Below are 21,956 nucleotides of genomic sequence, written 5' to 3' on the forward strand. Positions count from 1 at the left end.
GGACATGAAGCCAACAGGCTAAACCAAGTCTTGACTGACAGGGGACAAAACAGACTGGAAGACAGCCTTTGGATACCCTGCAGGCTGAAGGAAGATGAAGTGCAGGCTCAAGACCAGATAGAAAAGATCAGAACAAGCTCCAAGCAAATACATTCAGACAAACAGGCTGGAGAACAATCAGCTCAAGTGGATGACTTCAGGTGGACAGGTCCTTATTAATCTTGCAGCATGTAACGATCTAAACACTTCATGCAACCTGAAATGTGGGCAGTTTTCTTTGAGGTCTGTTAAAAACAGGAGAAGTCTTTAAAAAGTGAAGGACAAACATCACGTTGTCCTCAGAAAGGAAGCATCCAAGGAATTATTGGTCCATTTGCCCAGCTTTTCTCCCTAGAGTAACTCTGGACCAAAGTAAACAGTTTTGTTTTTTAATCCCTTCCTTGGGTTTTTACCAAGCATCAAGAACAGCTTGTACCAAACAAGTCCAGTTTCCCTTTAGGACAGACCTAACCTATGAGGCAACATCCTTCTAATCAGCTTGAGGAAATACAAATTAATCACTGAGATGGGTATGCAGCTATCTGAAAAAAAGAAGTCTTAAAGAGCACTTGACCACCCAGCAGGACAGCAAACGCTGCTGTTCTGCAGGAATGTGTCAGGTTAGCAGCTTTATTCAGCATTTTAAACAATTTGCTCATCTGAAAAACGACCCTCTGTGGATTATACCCAAGGAGGAATGATTACAAGGATGTTCAAAAACACAATTAGAGTATAAAAAATTGCACCAGTTTTCCAAATTGGCAGAGCAACACAAAAATACAATCCAATAAAATTGTCAAAAGCATTCCTCTTAGGCAGGAGAAAGCAATTTTGCAGTAAGGAGTAGCTGACAGGGCAGCAGTGTTACTGAAAAAATCAGAAATCATAGAAAGCCACAAACCGAGGAGCAGCTACACAACGAGCTGTTGCCAAGAAAGTAGCAGCTACTAGTTCTGCAGGAAGTTGGGGAAAGAGGACCAAGAGACAAACAAGGTAATTGTTCTGCTGGCTTGGGGATGATGCAGCCTGGCTTAGAGAGCAACACTCTCAGCTCTACAGAAGACCAATAGCAATGATTAATGATTTAGAAAACATAACTTAGGAGATAAGACTGAAAGGTTCAGTTTTGATTTTTTTTCTGCAAAGCAGAAGAGAGCAGGAACAGAACTCAGGACAGCGTGAGCAGAGTGCAAACCAGATGCTGAACCACTGTGTTCCCTGATTAGGGGAGGACAGAGGGGAAGGCAACTCAATTTGCAACAAAATCAATTCAGGTCAGTTTGTGGGGGAGTTTTTGAGTTAAGGAGGAAACAGCAGTGAGACAGAACATTTGGGAGACACTGTCACTTAGAGTTTTTTCACAAGTTGGACAAATCTACACCAAGAATGCTCTGCCTTGGCACCACACAGCAGAAGAAAACAGCAGCAGGTGCCCTGATAAATCTTCTTTCTTTATAAGGAAGCTTTAATAAACAGATGATCAGTACTATTTTACATACAGCTCATAAACAAAAGAATTAGTATTACGCACAAAACAAAATGACTCAGTGTTTCCAAGGATTTGGAAACAGGGTTTTTGCTCCAAACCAAGCTTAAACACAGTCCTTGAAGTCCCATGTACAGAAAGGCACATGTCCTTTTCTCTGCCTGGTATGTTGCCAGCTTTTCTACCTCCTAGGAAAACAAGTCACAAAGTTTGAATGCAAGAAAAGTGCTATGAAAGTCAGCTGTGAAAAAATGTCAACTAATTGCTCTGCCTTAGTACCTGCCAAGGTACTGAAGGGTACTGTGAGGAAAAGTCATGTTGCTGGAGGTTAGTGTCCACAAAGGAGACAGAAGAGCCTTTTTGGTTTTACCTTTTTTTCTAGCTTTATCCAGGTAAAGGGAGAAAGGTCATTAAGGCAATGCCCAATGAAAACTTTCTCAGTTTGACGAGGGGATACAGCCTCACTTTTATCCCAACTTCCCAGCTGCATACTACCCTCTCCCCTTCCCCATTGCCTGAGGTAATTGGGAGGTACAAGTGTGTTCCCCCTCATTACACATAATGTATGACCATTAAAATTAGCTCTAAGCCCACTCTGGGCATAGAAGTTAATACATATAACCCTCATTAAGCCTGAAGAGTTGAGAAGTTCAGCATAACCTCGGTAAAGAAGCATCTAGTCCAGGCTAGCTGAACTCCCCAAAATCCTTCTCTTTGCTGATTGGTTCTTATTCCCCTTATCTACAAGCAGATAGACAGGCTTTGTTAAGACCCATTCATCTTGTTCTTGTCAGTGTCTACAGACGAATATTCTCCTAGAACATGATAGAGTGTGACATTAAAACTGAATAGCCATACCATGAACAGCTTTCCTTGTAGCTGATTTTGACATTTGAAGGACTGAGCAATTTCACACCTTTTAAGAGTACCTAGCTGGCATTTTTGAAGTTTCCACACTGACATTTTGTGTGAAGGAAAGAAACTAGTGAGGCTAAGAGGCTTTAAACTGCAGGAGGGAGAAAGGCTCCAAGAGGCAAAACAAGCTAATTTTGGTGATCTCTTGCTGTTAAAAAAAAAAAGGAAAAAAAAAAATCAGTGGATTTTGTTCCTATTGCTACAAGAAAACTGGTTAAGAAGCAGCAATGACATTGCTGCCTTAAGTTCTAGTGCTTCAGAGGAGAAAACAGACAAAAATTGCTGATAGCAATTTCAGTATATCAATAAGAAAGGCTGCCTATTGCACACACCATTTTGTTAATAACATGGAGAACATACCTATTTGGGTTTGGGGGGTTTTTTCCCCCTTTTTTTTTTTTCAGCACAGAAGATGAAGGGGCAGCTCTAATTTTAGAGCATTAGCTTAACTCCTGCCCCTAACACTTGATCTAAATTCGTAAATTTTGCCCAAATTCCAAAAAATGGCAGTGCCTGAGCTTAACAAAACCTCTTTCTCAGTATGCTTTTAATTTCATCATGCACTTAGCCAAGTCCATTTTAGCAGTTTGAGCTAAATTAAATAGAGGAAAACTGATGTATTAAGCAAAGAGTATGATTACTGGAAGCACTGGTTAACTGGAAAGTCTCTCTTTGTAGATGCTTTGTGCAAGAGTCATCAAAATAATCGCAGTACTTTGGCAACAGCAAAACAAGGAACAGAGACTTTTACTAGAATACACTGCCTAGTTTACAGTTTTCCCCACTGAATTATTACCTTCAGAACACTACTTGGCAATAATTAGAGAACAGCTGTCAAAAGGATGCTTCTACAAGGTCTAAAAGCAAAGAGAAAGGATTTCATTAACCTAACCAATATAACTGGAAAAAAAGAGAGGGGGGGAAAAAACAGCTGCACAAAAAAACCCCAAGAGTCATCACCAAGCTTTCAGGCTCTCAGATGTTACAAAACTGAGGCAGAGTTTCCGGACCTGAGAGAAAGTTTGTCTCTCCCGTGCCACCCACCCAAACCCACATTGCTTTGCTGTGGTGAGAGCATGGATTTAGTTACATCAACTATCTCAAGTCTCCTGCTATCACCATGATTGAAGACAGCTTGCAGGAAGCTCATCCAAATAGAGAGATTTTAATCTGGTTTTACATTTGGATTTTCAGTATTATTTCAAGGCTGCATTTCTACAGCTGACAGTGCAAACCATGGGGCTTGCTCCCCTGAAAACTTTTTTGCAAATATTGAATAAAACCTAAGTGTTTGAGAATCATCTTGATGAATCTTAAATAACCCACAGATCTGCTCCTCCCAGCCCCACTGTGCCCATTCCTGGACCTGCAGATCTCAGCTGCTGCCTGACCATGGCAGTAGAGTGACAAGGGAGGGAGGTTCCTGTAATGTCCTGGCCATACCTGGGCTTTCACCTACCTCTTGCTCTTGCTTGGGTGAGGGAAAAATCCTGCAAACCAAAAAATTTTTTCTGTTAGCATTTTTTTATTTCTTTTTTTTTTTCTTTTTTTTTTTTTTAATTAAAAAAATCATTTTCCTTCCAGGGGAAATTTTGCGTATTTGAAGTTCCAACTCAGAACTAAGCTTATTGAATAATTTCCAGTGAATGGAAATGCCTAACCTGTGAATAGTTCTACCCAGTAAGTGCTGAAACACCATGGCTTACAATTTGACGTGTGCCTTTATGACTCCTTTAAAGCTGTTCAACTGTGTCATGGCATTCCTTAATTGAAATAAATTAAAACTAACAAAAAAAAAGATAGAAATTAATTGTTCAATTTTTCTAGGATGCCAAATACAGAAAAATTATTTAACAGAATGTATTAACATAGAAAAAAGTCACTTACGGCAAGTGATTTGTTGTTGGTCACCATCACCACCAAAACAGGAGGACTGGGAGAGAGGAATCCAAAGAGTGTCTTGGATGGTCATGTCATGGTTATGTCTTAATTTTGAATGATCTGCTGAACTGAAGGGAACAAAGTATTTTTTCTCTGAATCTTTTCAGGAAGCCATCACTAATGTGTTCAAGTGCCAAATAAACACATTTGGGTCCCAGCAACTAGGTAATGATGGCTTTCAGCAGTTTAGCAACCTGGCATTTTCAGTGACTTCAGCAGCTAGCAAGGACTATGGAGCTATATTTGGGAAGGCTGCAGCACTCTCAGTCAAATTCCAGTTTGATCATTTATTAAGTCTCAACATGGCAATGTCAGAAAATAGTGTGGCCTTGAGTACCCTGAGAGTGAGAGCACAAGTCTCACAGCTCCATCTCTGTTCCATTATCCCAGCAAAAAAATATGGCTATAGTATTCCCCTCTGACTGTGTGGCTCAAGTTCACTTTTGAGAGGGAAGAGGCCAAAGAAACACGCAAGTTTTTCTTCTTTGGGTTCTGCAACCCTTGAACATGGTTTCCCATCAAAACACCATCTCTCTTATATTAGTTTATCTACTCAAACCAAGAACAAAATGCCACAACATAATAAATATTATTGAATGTTTTTCAATATAAATTCTTTGAATAAATTTACAGATCAAGTAACTGCAATGAAGAACAAACAAATGATAGCAAAACGTGGAAAATTTCAAGCTAAAACCCCTCTAACCTTAAAAAACACACATTAAAGATGAAAGTACACTCAGACAATTGCTTTACATGCACAAACACAGGCTCAAGAAATTAATCCATTAGGAAGTGTGTCAACTGCTGTTATTCAGGAGAGTCATCCAAAACTTTTCTATACAGCAATCCAAACCATCTTTTGTATTTAAGTCTTCCTTTTGACCTTACAGCTTACATCTGGGTTTTTTTCTACTTCTCTGGCTTTATGAATTTGTTTGGGGTCTTTTTGTTGGTTTGGATTTTTTAAGAAACAATAAACTTTGGGTTTACCATAAACACCAGAACAAAAGTCAAAAGGATTTAGGGTAAAGCACTGATTTTCCTAGAGGGTTATACTGAAAGCCACAAAACTTTACATTACACTGTTATGCTTACTTATATTGAAATCATACATTTCTGTTTGTCTAGTGGTCTGTGATGAGCAACATTCTAGATGAGGTAGATTGAAAATATATTTGTATCACTATAATGATATAAATGTTGCAGGGCAGAGGGAATGAAGTTGGCACAGGAATTTAATTCCTCTCTCCCCCACGCTATTCCTTTACCTCTGAAATTTCCCACAGTGCTGCTAACTGACTTTTTATAACCTGAGTTTTATCTCACTCAAATCCCTGAGGCTTTATTCTCATTTTGTCTCATTTATTAATTTTTAGAATGTTGGGGGTTTTTTTAGCCTTGCTGTAAGTAAAAGCTAAATGCTAATATGGAGTCTGCTAGTTCTGCTACATTTCTCCTCCCCTTTCTACCACTAACAGAAGGTAGGTAAGAATGTGGAAGAAACTGTATATTTGAGAGGCTCAGTAGGGACTGGGGAAAGAATTGAATTTATTGAGGAGGGCATACACAAGTGGGTAAAGGATGCACATTTGTTCTACTTCTCACAGAACATTATGTTCTAAGAATGTAGCATTTTGTTTCAGATTTTTGACTGGAGTTTGAGAACAGGGATGAACTATAAAAGGTTAGTGGCTATAGAGTTTGTTCCTAGCAAACTTATCAGGAGATCTCTTCCCAGTCTGCTAAGACTGACCATATCAGTGATTAACATGTCTGCACTTAGCTGGGAGGAGCAAGAAATTCCTGAACACTAACCATAAAGGGCTTCCATGGATCCCTTTCTGCTCATTACATTACTTTCTTCCTCCTGCACAATTAAGGTACTGCTGTCACCACCCTTGCAGCACAGGATGGAAACTAATGCTTGGAATTCAGAGCAGAGAAACACCACAGTTGTGCCAAAAAACATCTGTTGAGCTTTGCTGGGTAAAGCACCCTCAAAACAAAACCATCAAAAAATGAACAAAACAATTAATGACTAAAAAAAAAAAAAAAAAAAAAATCAACCTGCTGCAGTAAAACATAGAACAATTTTTTTTTTTAGAAGTCCCGTCAGCACCTTGTTTTATATAGCTAAGCTCCTAGAGGGGAAGCTCAAATCACAGTCTCATCACTATAGAAATAATAAAACTTATCCCTTAGAAAACAGGCCAAGGTTGTTGTCCCCCCTTCTCCCAAAAGCATCAGCTTGGCAGTAAGGATGGGTCTTGAAGCCTTTGAATTATTTCAGTTTTGGTGGGTTAACACTTGCTATCAATTTGAACACAGCTCCTTTGACTCGAGCATCCATCCTGGTAATTCTGCTGGACAGACTCAGGATGACTTTGCTTCCAAAAATCGTGTTTTCAGGCCAATATGGCCAAAGTAGAATCACAGTCTGTTAAGACTCAATACAGTTATCTGCCACTGCACAGCACAGGTAAAAAAATCTATATAATTTGAAACAAAGTATAATTAACCCAAGAAGTCCATGAAGGCAAGGCATCAGAGGACAGGATACAATACTAAGCCTTTTCTATGAATATTCTGAATACCAGCTGGAAAGCAGAGAGGCTTTTCATACACATTTTCAAAGAAAAAAAACCCCCTCTTTTAAGATATCTGACCAGGCCACAGCTGATGCACATCAACCAGAAACACAAGAAAGTCAGTCCTTAAGTGCCCTCCAGAAAGTGCCCAGGCACACACAGACACGGGGCCATCCACAAACAGTCTGTGCTCTGGGACCACACCTGGCAGCAGCTCCATGCAACAGCACTAATGAGTCATGTACTGTACATGAACCTTATCTCACCTACTGCAAAACAGAGACAAATATTTCAGAGAAGTCACAGTGCTTGCTCCAAAAAAAATGCACTGACAGTCTCCTGTGAGGCACAAACTCAAGTGCAAGTGACAAGTAACAGGGCAGAGCTGGTTGAAGCCAGAATGGGAGATGCTGCAGTGCAGTGACAGGATTTATGTACATGCTCCTCTGGAGTGATCTTGGATGATCAGAGAGATGGAAGAACAGCCACAGTTAGTGATGCATCTCCTGTGCATCAGAGGAGGACTCAGTGAGGTGAGAGCTGAATGTCTCATGGGCCTCTTCACATCTACACTGTCACCTGAGGTATGAGCAGGAATGAGCTTCCTCCTCTTTCACTGATAAAGCACAGTTCATCTGTTTTCTTTTTCAGAATTAGGAGTCTCTGAAGTTTCTGTTAAAATTAAAGAATGAATTTCTTCTTCCATAATTAACTTGTCGTAAGCATTCATGGAATCATCCTTTGCATAGCTCTGAAAGAGAGGAACAACATTTTTAACAGCACTTCCTCATGGTGAGTGTTGTTTTTTCAGACCAATAAGACAGACTCATGTTCTACAACATATACCCCATATTATGGTGAAAAGGCCAAGGTAGCTGGGTAACAAACTGTACTTTTTGGAGACATGGCTGAGGCCTGGTTGACAGAAGAGTTGTTCTCTCTGGAGAGGAGAAACTGAATGTTGGTCCCCACCTTAATAGTGCTTCCAACTATAGCTAAGGGGTAAAGCTCAGGCAGGAGGATGGAGAAGTGAGGCTGTACACACTCAGTAGGGTTTTCACTGAGCACACGGAGAAATCGTGCACTTGTCAAAGCACAACAAAGTGTAACAGCTACCATAGTTACAGCCCTCATGGCCAGGAGTCCCATCTTTGAGAACAACATACACTGCATAAATTAGGGCTTCTCAGTGTATTTCCCTTAGGGGTTTTTATAAAGGACTACTGAGATTCATTTATTTAGAAATAAGTTTCCATAATCAGTACTATGTTTATTTTTCCCAAAATAAGGCACCATAGCTTGGAGTGACTATAGCTAGCTTTGTTCTTTTGCCAATGAGAAGCTAAACATCCTGGTTTACTTCAAAGCTAACTGACTATGAGAAATGTGAGAATGCTAAAAATACAGGTTTCTGGAAGTCAAATACGAATAGCTTCATTCGGTATCATATATATGAGCAACCAGCAGAAAAACACATGAATGTTCAGCAGAAGTCATCTAATGGAGCTGCAAAAACAAACAAAAAAACCTCAAACCAAAACCCACACAGGAAAAGAATCCTGATAATCAGGAAACCCTCACCTAAAGAAAACCACCCTGAAACACATTTAACGGGCTAGCAGTCTGAACTAAGAGAATAATGCAATTCTACTTGTGTAACTAGAGAAGTATATGCAAAGGGGGAAAATCTCAGTTTTGAGTAATTGTTTCTGAACAACAACTACTATTGTAAATACTTAATCTTCATATGATATACTTACTTACATATAGTTAGTTATAAGATAGACATAGGTAGTAGGAAAAAGAAAATTGCAAGCCTAGAGATCACAGTTCAATAGATTAGTTGGCCCAACAGCTTTTTACTAACCTGGGAATCCTCATTCTGCTCTCCAAACATGCGCTTAAGAATTTCTCTAGGGTCTGGAATTGGTGGAAGAATTAATATCTTCAGCCTTCATAAAATTAAAAAGAAAATATTTAGATGAGACATACATTAATTTAAAAATCACCCTTTGAAAATCATATTTGGGTACAGTCAAGAAGATTTGTGGGCTCAGCTTTGGCACCACTGGCCAGCCTTCATTCTCTGTGTAACTGCACTTATTTCTTATTTTTACTCCCCAAACCAAAAGGAAAGGGGAATGTTGACACAGACAGATTCTTAATAACTTTCACTCTTGACAAAGACAGCAGCAAATAGAGGGAGATCATTATTTACCTTTTCAGATAAACCAGTAGAATTATTGTAGATACTGCTACTATTAATGGAATAGTAATTATTAGAACCAAAGAGATTGTAGAGTCCCTCTTCTCACCTGGAAAACAAAAATTGTAGAAACTTAGGGATGTTCTGAGAGGCTTTTGAGGAATAATGACAACAAATAAGTTAATTCTCTAATTTGTTCATAGATTCAATGCTTTTTCAAATACACTATCACTTCTGTAGGCAAGGACAGACTTGTTTTTCAAAAATGGGATTATAATGTAGATATATTTGGCAAGAAAATGCAAACCACCAAGACACAGGGCTGAAAAGCTGACCACACTGGAAAGGGGTCATTGCCCAGCTACACAGATGGCAAATCTAGCAGCACAGGCAGGAACTGACAGCGCTGCTGAAGGACTAGAACTCTCTTGCCCTCTTTTCACTCAAAATTAAATAGATACATAGGAAGATGATCTTTGACTCCCATTTATTTAGTAGACAAAAGGTATTAGATGCCTTACAGATGAAGAATAAAGTGCAACAAAACACAGGGACAACTGCTCTCACCAATGCTCTTTTCTTCACTCCAGTCACTATAGAACTCGCTGCTGTAACAGTCGGGCTTTGGCTTTGCTTTCACTTTGAAGATGTACTTGCTATTGGGATCAATGCCAGAAATTGACACAGAATTCTCTTCAGACTGAGGTAAAAACAAAAGGTAATTTGCTCTGTTCAATTACCAATGTATTCTCAGTCATGAACAAGCCTATTTGCATTGTGCAGATAATGTATTCTGAGTGTTTTGACAGAACATCTTTTTATGACTATTGAACCTCATTAGAAAAAGGACAAAGCAGCACTTAAATTGCACACTGCTTAAACAGAGATTCCAAAGCTAACATTTAATCTCATTCACTGCTACATCTATCATGCAGCACTTGGCATCAATGATTAAACTAAGACTCAGTGTCTGGAATGGTGCCTTTTTAATCTTTTTTTTTCCCCCCCCTTCTGAAAACATCTATGATTTACACAGCCTTCCTCTCTGTCAGGGTAGCAATGTTGATCTAACTTTGACCATACCAAAGTGTTCTGTGATGCCTCTACAGAGAGGCACACAGACTAGATAGTATCAACATCACTTATTTTTGATCCAAAACGCCAGTTTCCTGAGGATTGCTGATATCATTCGAGTTTGGGGTAGACTAAACAACTAAATATGCTCCACAAGAGAAGACTGCCACTTACTTTGACATTTATTATGCTGTTTACCATTCTGATCAAAAGTACAGTCTGTGTGGCAATACAGATACGGGCAAAAGTATATCCAGACACTGAACTCAGTGCTTGTACATGTACATTTAAATCAGTGTGTCTCAGAGTGCACACCTCTTTCTTCTTTTCTTCCCCTCCACCTTCAGTCTTTTTATTCCCTTTTCTGTATGACATTTTGTGTTCTTGTGTGCACCAGCAATTGATTTTCCTATACAGTAATCAGGTCCCACCATTCAAAAACAAGGCTCACATCTGACCACATCTGACCACGACAGGAAAACCCAACACCAACACACCAAAGCCCATAACCCTGAGAAGCAAACAGGCACAGGCACCACAGTGCATTTCCTGATAGTTTAGTATATACTTCTTTATCAGACTGTTCTTACACATTACTGTTTTGCTCTAACAAATGATGGGAAGGATTCACAAGACTTGTATGATAACAGAAACCAACTGTATGAGAGAAAAACTTTACATTCATGCAACACTTCCAGCTAGTGCACCCAACCCATTCACATGCAGCATATTAACAGCTCAATTGCAACAGCAAATATCAACACAAATTACAAAAGAGACATAGGAGAAAAAAAAAAATCAATAATGAAAACTTACTGGAATTATCCAACCAGTGTCCAAATCACTATTGCGATATTTAACTTCATAAAGCAAACAGCCTTTTGGAAAGGTTTCTGATTCACTCCATTTTACATCTATTTTATCATTAATCTTTGACAATGTCACTTGACTTGGTGTAGCAGGTTTTACTGAAACGCAAAATGGCACTAATTAGTTCAAAAGTCTATTTCAATGCTTACAAAAATTGTTCAAGTCCTGTGTTGGAGAATATTACACTTATACCAGTTTAGGAACAGAAAGAGGAAGAAGTTAGCAGCAGAAAGTAAAAAAAAGAATAAATCCAACTAAAGAATAAGAGTAGAAGTGAATGGAAAATGACCCCTCCACCCTAACACCCACCCCCCCAGAAACCAAACCCTGTCTATATCACTTCAAATCAAAGGTCAGTAGAAGAAGGAAGCATCTAATCATGGTGTCTCATCCACACCTTATCAGGTGCAAGTTTCTCAAACACAGCAATATACTACCAAACTTCTTATTTTAATTATTTTTTTTATGATGTGGTGTTAAACGTACCAAGGGTGGTAGGATTTTTACTTGCACACACAGGTCTAATTTCTTCAGAGTCATCTCTTATCAAAATACTTATAGTCGGGTAAGTATTGGTGACTTTTGGAAAGGTAAAATTGAAAACGCATCCAAAGAGTCCTTGGTCTGTAGAATAGTTGCTGCACTTCTTTGGGTTTTTCAAACCATCAAACCTACAGGAATAAAATTATTTTTGTAAACTTCAGAAGAAAAGGACAGCAAAGGACAGGCTTGGTTTTAAACCCATGTTACAAATTCTGAAGACTGATCTTGCATTAAAGCTGTACTATAGTATATAGAAAAGTAAAGCTGGGTAAAGTAAGAAGCCTCTAATTTATCTCAAGCTTTATAAAGAATATTATAAGTGTTGAGCAGAAAGAGAGGCAGGGTTGCTTTATCTCAAAGCATCAGAGATAACAGCTGCTGTCAGTTCTGGCTCACATTATCCAAATGGGAAAACAATTTCAAGGGAAAAAAGTATTTAGAAAGCACACTAATTTGGACCATTTCTTGTCAAGAGAATTTCACTTCTGTTACAGAATGAGCAGATCAATCTCCTTTAGCTCTGCCTCGGGTACCACAGCTCTTGGTTGAGATGGTCGAGTTTCACCTATTTACCTGCATTTGCTTTTCAAAATGTCAATATTCACTTCCAATAACAGAGAAGCTATGACAACCTTTTTCCTTGCTTCTCTTTGTTCCCCAAGCCCCAATGAACATATACCAGGAGCTTTTCCTCCCCAAAAACCTAACAATTTATTTATTTAAAAGTGATATAGAGTGAATCAGAGCTTCATTTAGGAGCACAAAAGGAATGGCATTCTCCTACTTCATATCTCAATATGTAGGTTCGGGAAGCTGAACTCTCTGTCCTGTTTTCAGCACAGACCCATTTTTTATTCACCTTTCCCACCTCCCTGCCCTGGGGCTGATGAGGGCAGAGGCATTCAGAGCAGGTAGCTCAGTGCAGATGCATCAACCTGCTCTCATATGCCTCCATTTCAGCAGGAATTACTGTGTACTGGCTGGATTCATTTGGTCTAAGTTATCATTATATTCACACCCACTTTAGATGAATAGACAGTGTTTTAGAGGAAGACATCAAAGAATAACGTAGAATGGAACTAGGTAATAATTTTTCCGGCAGTTCTTTACTCATTTCTGAAAACCAAAACCAAAACAAACCACCACCTCACCTGCACTGTGGAAAATGTATCTTTCAGTCTAAAAATAAAGTGCTTCTTTAGTTTTTGGATGTAAAATCTAAAAATTATTCTTCTTTCTAAGCAGCACAAATTAAAACACTTTGCAGTCACTGCAGCTGCATCTTCCATTAAAATTAAGAGGCAAGTTCAAAATACATAGCTCAAATCTAAAGCATTATTCCAGTAAATATCCATATACCCAGAAATTCAGACCTTAAATGCCTCATTAGTTCTGTTCTTTCTTTCTTTGAGTAGCAGTCTAGAGAGAGAGAACAAACAGTCCCCCCGTATTTAACTAAGGCATCAAGTTTTCTGCTGTTTGCTCCCAAAATTTACTGAATCAAACAGCCTGTGACACTGCTACTGGAGAGGAATAGGAAAAAGTTTATGTAGTTAGTTCAAATAAGACAGAAACATGATTTAAAACTACTACATAGGGCTTTCAAAAACAAAACTTCACTATTTCTACAGAAGCTCATGCAATCTGGCATTTCACAAGCCCTATCAAGGTGCAGAAGTATGCATAGATTAGCATGTACAGATACTGATGCCAAGAGTTTGCTCACACAACTCTGCTCCTTTGGAACAAGACACTATTTATGGCAATCCACTGGCCAGCAGGGATGATGATGATGATGATAAAAAGATGTTCTTCATAACTTCAGAGGTGAATCTGTTATTTAAGATACCAAAGATGCAAACCAAACTACTACTCAGAATTATTAATCCTTTCATAACATCTCCCAGTGATTTATGAGCTGACATGTACATTAGTGAGTGATTCTGACTTGAACAGCCCATGTTTGTCAGACTGCAGAGAAAGAAATTAATATATTGGTCTAGCTTAATTCTTAATTCTTCCCTCTTCAAATCAAATGTTCAATTAGGTAAAAATAGAAAGCAATAGCAGTTATGTTAAAATGGGTGACAGAAGCAGACAGTGCTTCATGTAACAGTTATATCAAGTTCCCAAAAAGTCTTGGCCACAGCAGGCTCTGGAACCTTGAGTTCAATAGGACTGAACACTAACTTGGACACAATGCTCTGGGAACCTTCAAAGCAACAGAGGAAGTAGACAAGTAGAATGTGTAATGTAAAACTAAAGATTAGCACCAAAGCACCTGAGTTGGGAATAAAAAGCTCATACGAACCAGTAGAACAAGGTATAGTTGGTATCACTGCTTACATTCTCCCCAGGACGCCACGTACAAGCCATGTACTCCAAATTGTGCCAAACACAGCTCAAGTCAACAGCAGCAGTACCTGGAATACCTACAAGGCAAGTTGGAAAGGTTCTCTAAGATTTATTTTGCCAAATTCTTCTTCCCCCATTTTCCATCTTTACACAGCTGAAACTGTCCGGAAGGCAAAAATGGGTTGGTTATCTCTCAAACTACACTGGCTGTCTCAGCACAGCAAATGATGAATTCCAGTTGTTGATAGCTTGCAATAGCTGAAATCTCAGCAGAGTAACTTCTAAATGCAAGTCAATCACAGCAGTAAATTTCAGTTTTCACCATGTCTGAATTACTACTCAGAGTTACCTGATGCTAAGGACAAGGTGTTGAGTCAGGAAAATATTTTATTCTATTAAATGACAGATACTTTAAATAGGAGTCAAAGTAACTGGCAATTACAGGGAAAACTAGAACAAAGCTTAGTGCTATTACAGCCATCGACATAAACTATAATGAAATGCTGACTATTTTTATCTTCTCCAGATACAATATTAGTTTCTTGGTATTCTGAATATGGAAATGCCTGTAGGTCTTAAATATGGACAAAAGCAACACTGGGTAAGTTGACTTTTTAATTGAGACCCATATACCTCTAGACTTTCAAATTCAACATATGGAAAACTCAAATTACAGAACATAAATACAAGGAAGTGCATAGCAACTGTAAAGAGAGATGTCCATACATCTCCCAGGCAGAGCAATTATGGAATAAAGTCTTTCATATTCAATCTTGCATTTCTGAATGGTACTGGTTCTTTATACTGTATTATCCTATTACAGCATATTGGATATTTTTTCCTTCTAACAAGTAGCAACATATCCATGAACCAAAAATTAAATGTGTGTTAAACCCCAATGTACTTTGCTACTTCAGGGAAAATACAAGCTCGGTAGTTCAACTAAGAGTACAGGGAAATGAAACTGCTTTTGCTATTCCAAGAAGTATTGAACAAAGTTTCATCTGCAAACAGACTTATAAAAGCCCCAGCATGTTTAGTACATGCTGTCCTAATAATCTGCTTCCATGATTTTTCCAGAAAACCATTTTGGCAGACACACTGACAGGCTTGATAAGGTGTCTGATTCTCCCACCCACACGTGGTTTTTGTCCACATCAAGTCATGCTCCCGGGTTAAGACAGATTTTTAGGCAAGAGGCTCTGTGTCCTTGCTGTACATCGTAACTTCAAGCATTCAGCAAAATACATCCTTTCTCAAAGTCTGTTTCCTAACAATTTTGCTGTGCACCCCTTACTTCTGCATTCCAGAAATACTTTTTTTTTTCTACTCATTTTGCTATGCACAGCTTTGTATACCCCAGTCATCTCTTTTGAAAAAGACAGAACCCTACTGTAATTATTCAAGTCATTTATTCAACAAGTTGTTAAATTTGCTAGATTCTTTCCTCCAGCATGTACAAATGTCGGGTTATTTTAGGGACTTTTGCTTGTACAGGAAAATCATATAAAATAAGCTGACTCAGGTGTTAGTCATGAAGGCAGCAGGCTTAATACAACCTAAGTTATCTCTTACCCCACAACCACCACACAGCAGGGACAAAAGGAATGACAGGAACCACATTGTTATTTTGGGAGAGTATTTAAATTTTACAAGCTTGTCCATAAGATTTTAAGCCTCAGGAGACCCCAGCTGTGTTTAAATGTTTTATAATCATTCTCCTTAAGCCCTATCAATTGAATGGGCCCGTATAGCTGGTATTTCTCTATGATATATTTCTATGATATTTTGCTAAAATGGCAGAGAAAAAGCCATGTCTCCTCAGGTCTGGCCACTGCTTGTGTTACCTTTTGGCAGAAGGGAGGTCTCCACCCACGGACTGGGCTCACTGGTGTTATCATGCTTGCACTCACTTCTCACTTTGAAACGCATTTCCTCATCCAAGAACGCGTCTGTCACACGGAAGAGATTCTTACTCCATTCCTGCATTTAGATCGGGAGAGGAAAACCACAACATATGTCATACCATCTCAGACACATGGGAATTCCTGTAAGAATGCATCACAGCCCCTCAGAAAGACTGCAGATCAAAGCCACATGAAATCAGTGTCTGACAACATAGGAAGCCTCAGCATCGCTTGGCTTTGCTTTTTCCTCATCAGGGGCACTCAGAACTCACTAAGGAAAACTACAGCTACTCCTGTGGCCTACAAACATGAGCAAAGGCTACAAAGAGATCAAAAACCAAGTATACAGCACGGGGGGAAATGATCCTAGAAAAGTCTTTATGGATAATGCAAAATAAACATGTTTATATTACAGCTATATAAACAGGAGCTTAGAGATCTAACCTTCATCTTTCTGTGTATGTGCACATGAGTGTGTGACAAACAGAAGAAAAAACATTTGGAGACACAACCAAAAAGCAATGAGAAGAGTTTGCATGGATTTAAGGAGCAAAAGGAAAAGTTATCAAAACAAACCCACAAACGGCTATTAAATACAGCAACACCACATAAAGCTCAAGTAGTCTTTGAGCTTCCATTTGCAGAACAGAGTACATGTTTGTGTGAGAAAAAGGCTCAGCTTTTTATCACACACTTTTTTGAGTGTCTTTTGTTGGGCTAGGAGGATGTCTTTTACTTAACTGGAAACTAGATACAAACCCAATATCTTTGTTATGACCAAAGAATGTTGTAACCACTTGTGTATAAAAACAAATACTAAATATTGGCACTAATGAGAGGGCAAATAAACCAAACAGCAATAGACAGAGTGGGTTCTATGAACTGTAATGCAAAAAAGATACAGCAAGATGATACAATCTGGTTCATCCTGTCCTGTGAAACTGCTGTCCCTTAGCTCTTTCACTGCTGCTGACCTTAACACCTATTAGACTCTTCCACAAACTCATTCAGCTCATTAACCAAGGTGACCTTCTACTTGTTAGTGAACCCATCAGAAAAGGTAAATAGGTTTCTGCTGAGGTAGCAGGTTCAACTGGCTCATGTAAAGGTCCAATGAAGATCATTAGAGAAAGAGGTGTCAAAATTGAAACATCACCCTTCTAGTAGTGACATTAAATCAACTCAGCTGTTTGTGAAACCACAGAATCATAAAACAGTTTGTGTTGGAAGGGACCTTAAAGATCATCAAGCTCCAACCTCTCTACCATGGGTTTCTGCCTTCCAATAGACCAGGTTGCTCAACACTCCATCCAACCTGGCCAAACCACAGCCTTACTTCATGCCCAGGATATCCTGGAGCTGTGAGAAAGAAGACAGCAGTCACCATGAAGAGGCATCAGGCTGTAAAAGCAGGGCTCAACAACAAAGGACTGTTGCAAATGTTTATATAAATTTTAACCATATCTGAAATAGCAGCACTGCTGACCCCACAGCTGGTGTGTATTCAAGGCTTCAAATTCTCATGGCCTGGAATTATGGATATATTATCTTACAGGCAATAAATTGTAAAAATATTTGTTCTATGACTCCTTCAGCACCATGGCAATGCTACTCTCAGTCCTGACCACAGCAAGGATCACATCTAGGCTGCAAACCCTCTAACAAAGAAAAACAAAAGCCCAAACCCAAGAAGTTTTACAATTTCCATTCCAGGGAACATGTGCTCCATGTTGTCTTCATAACATAAACCCCCATGAATAATTGTAAGCACAGGGACAGGGCAAATTTGGGAATACTTGGCATTACCTCCAAAAGATGCTATGCTGTCAAATCACAGCTAAATGTGCATGTCTCCTTCTGAAACTGAGTTCAAAGTAAAGGGCACCAGCCACTCCCACCTAAATTCCCATTTAAGTCTTAAGGATGTAGACTGCCCTGTATATATTTTATTTTTTCTAGAAAGCTGCATAAGCAAAGATTGAAACAAGACTTTTCACATTATTATTACGGTATTTCTGTGTTACCATTAGCAGCTCCATTATCAGGGAGCCACAGACAGATTTTTCTGATCTGAAGATCCCATATACTGGTATGACTCATTTTTGATGTTTTGATCCCATGACAAGAATTACAGGCTATATTAAAACTGTACTTATATATATTTATATATATATATGCTTATATATATTTATATATATATATATATATATATATATATATATGCTTGCACACACATAGTTTTATCCCAATAAGACATTTACCAGGGCACAGCAGGGTTTAAAGAGGTGATGTACTTACTGTTTTGTCCTGAGGAACCTCGTTAATGACGATGTCACTGGAATACTCCAGGTTGCAGCTACTGCTGACGTTCTGTGGGGGGTTCCATGTCCAGTTCAGAGTGCAGATTTGGATAAATGAGTAGTCCAGGTTGGATGGAGGTGGAAGAACTTTTGCTCCTAGAAGAAAGGAGTTACCAGTGTAACAACCCCATTGGTCCACACTTTACCATTAGTAATATTGACTTTTAACTTTCCAACAAAAAAACGAACACACATAACTTCTCGACTTCGTCAGCTTGTATTTGCTATCAGATAAGCTACTGCCCATTAGATTGTTTTTAGTATTCCTGTTACCTCTATCCATCAATACTTTAAATATGCACAGAATAACTGGAAAGTAATTTTTAAGAAACTGCAGTATGCAACAACATAGTGGCTGTGGTACTCGAGCTCATGTTTGTGGAGGGAAGATAAGTCTGACTTTTCAGACTTTTTCTGCTGTGAGTTTGCATCACACATGCTGAAACTTTAGTAAAAATACTACATAGATTTTGCAAAGCAATTAATATTTTGTTCTACCCAAAAGTTGTCCATCAATGAGGTTTTAAAGAGAAATCTCTAAAAAGACAAGCAATTAAATTTTACAAGCAACAGCTGTACGTTAGAACCACAATTTAGTCCAATCTAAGCAAAGACTGCAAAGGCAAGAACATTAAAGAACAACTTGGAAACCACATTACTTTTTCAATTACTCACCTATTAAACTTTTAATGCTATGTTCTGGCACAGTGAGCAAAAACAACGTGGGACAAGTAGTAATTTATTGCTGGCACACTACAGAGGTACATTTTTTCACCTCCCCAAAAGCCAGACAGCAGAGCCATGACTCAGAGAGAGTTGCTGGGATAAATCTGTTTGTGCTTTGACCCTTCCTTACTCTTTTGCACCAAGCCAACACCTACTCAAGACCCCATCATACAGCTTGAAGGTCATATTAGAAAACAAAGAAGGGAAATACAGCAGAAAATAGAAAACTGCCAGGAAAAAGTAAAGCTGTATCAGACATTAATTCTAGAAAGAATTACAAATTGGAATTCCCCAGGAAAATGAGGGTGGATTTTTTTTTTTAAAGGGCTACTCTAATATGTACTATGAGAAAGTATTAAACAAGAAGCCCAATGAGACTCCTTCTCAGGGTACCTACAGATACCATTGCTGAGGCACCACCACCCATTTGTCTGTGGGCAGAGAGTACCCTTGTTACTCAATAGTTTCACAAACACTTCAAACAGATATCAACTGGTGCTGCTGGTCTTGCTCATTCCAGGAAACCAAGCTCAACCCATCCCAACATTTAAAGCAACACATAGGAAGAGGGTAGAATAATTCTGTCAAGATCAGTTTTCCTATGCAGATCACACTGTAGACTCATTTCCTTCTGCTGGCACAAGGAAGAGGGAAGATGAAAAAGCAAGAGAGCTTCCTTGAGCAAGAATTACACTCAAAGTGTCCATGACACCATTATTTTACATTTCCTGAGAGTCAGAGCAGCCAAAGCTTGATGGAAATTCATCAAAGTCCTGCAGCTTTCTCAGACTTTGCATAGTTAAAGGACAGGCAATGGTAGAGGTCAGACATTATCACCATCTGTGTGTCCACGTGTATGCACAGATAATGGATGCTCACACAAAAAAATGAGAAAAATTACAAAGATTTACTGATTTAGTGCAATTATGCTTAGTTTTTTTAAATACTTAAAACTTTCAGAATTTTTGTTTGTTTGTTTGTTCTGTTTTATAGATAATGCCAGGAGCAGAGAAGTCTCCACTTCTAGGTTCAGAAAACTGAACGTAGTCAGACCATCTTTGCCTATTACCTGTTCCTTTAAAAAGTTAGGTCGGGTTTTAGGAACAGCATCAGAACATTACATTTGCAAATACTAAGTCCTTTTGATCATATTAAAAAATAAGTATGTATTTTTTCAGCAAGACTACACATCTCCAAGCATCTGATGGTTTCGTGATCAAACTCTTAATTACCTACAAAAGCCATGAACCATTAAAAATATTACAGGGTCATCCCTGGTTGCTATTCTGAAGTTCGGAACATTTTCTTCTAATAGGTTTGATTGAAGTCATTGTGCTTAAGTCTGCAGATTTCTGACCACACAAAGTGGAAATATTCAAAGCTTATAAATAAATCAATGAATTGTATTAGCATAAGAAGTTTAAGTCTAGTAGATTTTCGATTAATCTATACAATTCTGAAGCTCATGCTTTAATGTTACATTCAGCTTTTATTCACAGGCTGGCAAGTCTCATACCTTTTTTTTGTGTAAAATATAGAGTGCAATACTTTTGTTATTATAATTTCTACTGCAATTTTAGCAGAACAACTCAGTGACCAACTACAAAACGTAGGCAAGTCGTTATTTCACTGTTAAAAAGCAAAATCACGGTGGTGCTTCTAAGAAAACAAAGCACGGCAGTAATCAGCAGAGATTAGCTGAGGCAGTCCAGCATAGAAAACGTACTATTTCCAAAAGCCCTAATGTGGAAACATTAACAAATCCCTTGCCTCGAGTACCGTCTAAGTGTCCTAAAGTAATAAAAAAGACATCACATTTGCATTCTGTCCTCCAGCATTTTCTGAAGGTTGATTTCATTGTATATGAATTGTAGCCAGTTGAAAAATAACAGTTCTCTAGAGTTTGCAACTGGGTTTTTGGATAACATGAGCAGAGAAAGAACTAATAAAGCTTCGAGCACGGGTCCTTTTGAAACCCTTCAACTGAACGCTCGCGCTTCCAGAAGCGGGGATACCGAGGGCGAAGGCAGCGGCCGAGAACCAGGGCGAGGGGGGCTCTGGGTACCCCGGGCTCTCGCACCCGGCGGACCCGCTCCCGCAGCGGGAGGAGGGCGGCGGGCTTCTGCTTCGGGTTTCAAGGCAGAAACAGTCCCGGGAACCGAACGCAGAGCTTAAAAGATTTCTGCCGACCCTGTCAAACGCTGCCTTACTGCGAGAGGAGCGCGGATTTAAATCATCCCCGTTCCTCCGCCCGGTAAGCGGCAGAGCAGGGCAGGGCGCAGCGCCGGCGCTGCCTCGCACACGGCCGACCCGCTTCGGGCGATTTCTACTACAAAACGAAAGCATTTCACTTAAACAGGTGTCCATGTGCGAACAGAGCCGCCAGGCTTGCGCAGGGCAGAGCCCGGCAGCGGCTGCTCCAGCCCCGGCCCCGCCGGACACGGAGCGCAGCCGGCCCCGCTCCCCTCCCCTGCCTTCCCTTTCCCCCCTTCCCGCTCCTACCTGCCGCCGTGCCCGCGGCCACCACCCAGCACACGGCGAGGAGGAGCCGGCACCGCGCAGGGGCTCCCTGGAAAGCCATAGCTCCGGCCGCCCGGCGCGACTCCCAACTCCCACTTCCCGTCGAGGGGCCGGGCCAGACGGGAAGAGCGGAGCTGCGGGACGGCCCGCCCAGGTAACCCGAGCCGGGCGGGGAGCGGCGGACGATGCCCGCCCCCACCACCTGGGCAACTGAGCTGCCAGAGCAGCGTGTCCCGGGTCCGGGCTCGGGCTGCCCTCCCTCTGTTGTCACCCCGTTCTCACCCCGTGCGCCGCCCCTGCCTGCCCTTCGCTTCCTCCCGCACGCTCACCGCAGAGACACTTCACAGAATCAATGCAATTAGGTTGGAAAAGACTCCTGAGATCATCGCGTTCCCTTCTCCCGGAGTCGTCTGTGCCTCCCCA

At 39.9% G+C, this 21,956-nt stretch overlaps 1 protein-coding gene across 2 annotated transcripts; it reads right to left on the reverse strand.

The window, feature by feature from the left end:
• Positions 1 to 143: 143 nt before the first annotated feature.
• Positions 144 to 21,674, reverse strand: IL13RA1 (interleukin 13 receptor subunit alpha 1). Of its 2 annotated transcripts, XR_007904089.1 has the most exons (11): positions 21,516 to 21,673; positions 18,226 to 18,383; positions 15,868 to 16,003; positions 13,977 to 14,097; positions 11,609 to 11,793; positions 11,069 to 11,220; positions 9,746 to 9,878; positions 9,191 to 9,287; positions 8,840 to 8,924; positions 4,328 to 7,723; positions 144 to 3,930 (listed from the first exon to the last, which is right to left on the reverse strand). XR_007904089.1 is itself a non-coding variant. In XM_051784645.1 (10 exons), the coding sequence occupies exons 1-10, from the start codon at positions 21,592 to 21,594 to the stop codon at positions 7,604 to 7,606; spliced, it is 1,266 nt and encodes a 421-aa protein (XP_051640605.1). In that variant the 5' UTR covers positions 21,595 to 21,674; the 3' UTR covers positions 4,208 to 7,603. The 2 variants fall into 2 exon arrangements, 1 of the variants encoding a protein (XP_051640605.1); XM_051784645.1 differs by lacking the exon at positions 144 to 3,930 and having other exon boundaries at positions 4,208 to 7,723; positions 21,516 to 21,674.
• Between the last annotated feature and the right edge of the window lie 282 nt (positions 21,675 to 21,956).

Source organism: Manacus candei, unplaced genomic scaffold (genome assembly GCF_025592945.1).
Source record: "Manacus candei isolate 608988 ecotype Guabito, Panama unplaced genomic scaffold, ASM2559294v1 h1tg000003l, whole genome shotgun sequence".
NCBI classification, from domain to species: Eukaryota; Metazoa; Chordata; class Aves; order Passeriformes; family Pipridae; genus Manacus; species Manacus candei.

What these genes read in the sequence shown, in the direction of transcription:
- IL13RA1 (XM_051784645.1), bottom strand. Translation starts at nt 21,594, where the DNA reads ATGGCTTTCCAGGGAGCCCCTGCGCGGTGCCGGCTCCTCCTCGCCGTG. An exon ending in ACACTGGTTGGATAATTCCA is followed by an intron (nt 9,879 to 11,068) that starts GTAAGTTTTCAT and finishes TTTTTACCTCAG; the next exon opens with TCTGAAGAGAATTCTGTGTC. An exon ending in CTACTGGTTTATCTGAAAAG is followed by an intron (nt 8,925 to 9,190) that starts GTAAATAATGAT and finishes AATTTTATGAAG; the next exon opens with GCTGAAGATATTAATTCTTC.